We start from the raw sequence: 2,522 nt of genomic DNA, 5'->3' as shown, positions 1-2,522 counted from the left end.
GGGCTTCAAGTAAGAGTGGTAATTTTTCTGAGGCTTTGTACTATCCCCCATATTTCCTCGCTGTAGAACTACCTCCTCAATGATAATTGCAGCATCACTTAAAGAATCGGTTTCATCACCATTGGAACTAACCTCTCCCTTCGATTGAGGAATTATATTCTCATACTCATGTTTTGCACCATCCTTTTTAGTCAAATCTTCGTCAGAAAGAGATTCACAAACTGGAGAAGAGAGTACCTCCTTTGTAGCAGCTTCTTCGCTGTTTTCCGCACTAATAACATTATCTTCGCCTCCAAATAGAGATTGAACTAGTCTATCTTCAATCTCATCCAACCCAGAGCTATCATGAAAAATTGAGTCTTTTTCAGTTCTACTAGGAGATTCCACTTCAGTTCCAGTATAACTTAGAGCTTCCTTCAAATTACTTTTAATTGAAAAATCATCCAAAACAGAAACATCATCTGCATCAGAAGTATTCGTATTGTCCTGACCAGCATCTGCTGTAGATGCCTCCCTACCATAATTATCTTTATCATTTAGTTGAACTTGAGCAGCTTGAAACTGATCCTTTATGTTACATTCTGAGCCAATATGCTCAGAACCAATCTCATGTGAAGACTCTGAGCGCCCAGAAGTGTCAAGACTTTTGTCAGAAACATCAGTACCAGTACAGGCTGGAGAAGCTATGGGATCAGTTTCATCACTTTCCAAAGTCCTTTGCAGCACTCCGGAGCTTGCTTTTCTGGATTTAATAGCTGCTGCACGAGGAGCAGGAATGGATCGCGATGCAGCGAAAGCTGCAGCCAAGGCATCTCCTGGTTTTGAATTTGATCTGATGATCCCACTGTAAAATGGTAGCAACACACTCTGGCCTGCCTGTGGTGAAGAAAATTCACTCGATTGTTTACTACTAATTGACTCAGCTGTTATCTCTGTCTGATGCAACTCTAATGGCAGCTTTAGAGATTGAAAAGAAGAGCCTCCCGACCGATTGTGGCTATCTAGATAACTGTGTCCTTGCAAAGCAGATGGAGAAGACGGAGGAGAAGGCGAAGAAGAGGAGGAGGAGGAGGAGTGATTGAGGAGAATTTCATCAACAGTGCGATGATGCAGTAAGTGATCATCATCATCGTCATCAACATGAGATTCTAAAATCGAATCCAGGTCAAGCTCCATGAAAGTTTTCACTGGCTACTACTTTCACCTATCGCTTCGCAGAAACAGTTAGCTCTTCAACCCTGAAAACAGAGTCCAGGAAAAATTAGTTTATGATCAGGGAAGATATCAATATACTAAGTGCAAGATCTAGATAGCTGTTATATATCTAGAGTGTGAATAACAGAAGACAGCTAGGCTAAGTTGCCGCACCCGTGTCGACACGACACTGACACGGGTAAGGGTGTGGGATCTGTGTCGGATCCGGTCAAACGAGATCGGGTGTGTTGACCAACAATTCGGAGAAAAATTGAAATTGTGATATCTCAAAGTAAAGATTTGAATAGCTCGAAAACAAAATACCTTCAATTTTGTTGCTACATAGTAATTTATAGAAGTCCTTTTGTCTCGTTTGAAGCTTTTTTCTTGGTAAATCTTCTTGTTCGTGTTGGCTGTTGCAGGTATTGTTCACGTTGTAACAAATTTTTTAAGCCGAGAATATCGGTGCCGAAGTGGACTGCTAAATTGTGCGCACAGTAATTTGTATTGAATTGGAAAAAAAATGCAAAACTTGTAGTTGGGGGAAGAAGATGGATGAGAGAAGACGAAGTAGAGGAACTGTGGAACAAGGTCCAAGATGAACTTTTTTCTGATTATTTTAATTGACAGATGTAAGTATGCTGAGTTATTAAGACCAACCCGGATGCCACCTTGATTGTTTATTACTTTTAAGAATAAATATTATTATTATTATTTTTATTAAATGAGATAAACATTTTATATTATAATTAGAGCTTAGTTAAGAGCTGCCTATTATTTATTACTCCTTCCGTCTATTATCGAACATGAATTTAACCGATTGGGCATCTGTTCGAATGACAAATTTTTGATTGTAGAGATCATCTTGAAATTTTAAGACACATTTAACAATGGTAAGCATTTCATGAGCAACCGTAGCATATTTCTTTTGGCTTTCAGTCCATTTACCAGAATAGAATCGAATTAAACATTCAGAATTTGTATGGGATTTACTTGTTTAAGTATTCCGCCATATCCGATATTAGAGGCGTCAGTTTCAATAATTTTCAACCAATTAGGGTTGGCCAGAGAAGTGCAAGGAAGAGATTGTACTCGAGTTTTGATTAATTTTACCAAATCAGTGTGGGCTGATCTTTTTTCAGACGATCATAAAGCGGGGCTAGATCTCGAGACAAATTTTTATAGAAAGGAGAGATATAATTAAGACTGCCAAGAAATCTCTGCAGTTGCTTTTTGTCAGTAATCTCATTAGGAAATTTAGTAGCGAATTCAAGTACCCGTTGTATAGGCTCAATTGATCCTTGAGAAATATTATGACCAAGAAATCG

At 38.6% G+C, this 2,522-nt stretch overlaps 1 protein-coding gene across 1 annotated transcript; it reads right to left on the bottom strand.

Moving 5' to 3' along the window:
- Window positions 1-1,848, bottom strand: LOC124890392 (the record flags this gene model as incomplete). Its single annotated transcript, XM_047402225.1, is given in 2 exon segments — window positions 1-1,238; window positions 1,519-1,848. A coding segment is annotated over 1 exon segment (1,176 nt), but the record flags the coding sequence as incomplete, so codon positions are not given.
- Between the last annotated feature and the right edge of the window lie 674 nt (window positions 1,849-2,522).

Source organism: Capsicum annuum, unplaced genomic scaffold (assembly GCF_002878395.1).
Source record: "Capsicum annuum cultivar UCD-10X-F1 unplaced genomic scaffold, UCD10Xv1.1 ctg17134, whole genome shotgun sequence".
Taxonomy (NCBI): domain Eukaryota; kingdom Viridiplantae; phylum Streptophyta; class Magnoliopsida; order Solanales; family Solanaceae; genus Capsicum; species Capsicum annuum.
Note: the sequence above shows the minus strand (reverse complement) of the source record. Positions and strands in the feature narration are given on the sequence as shown.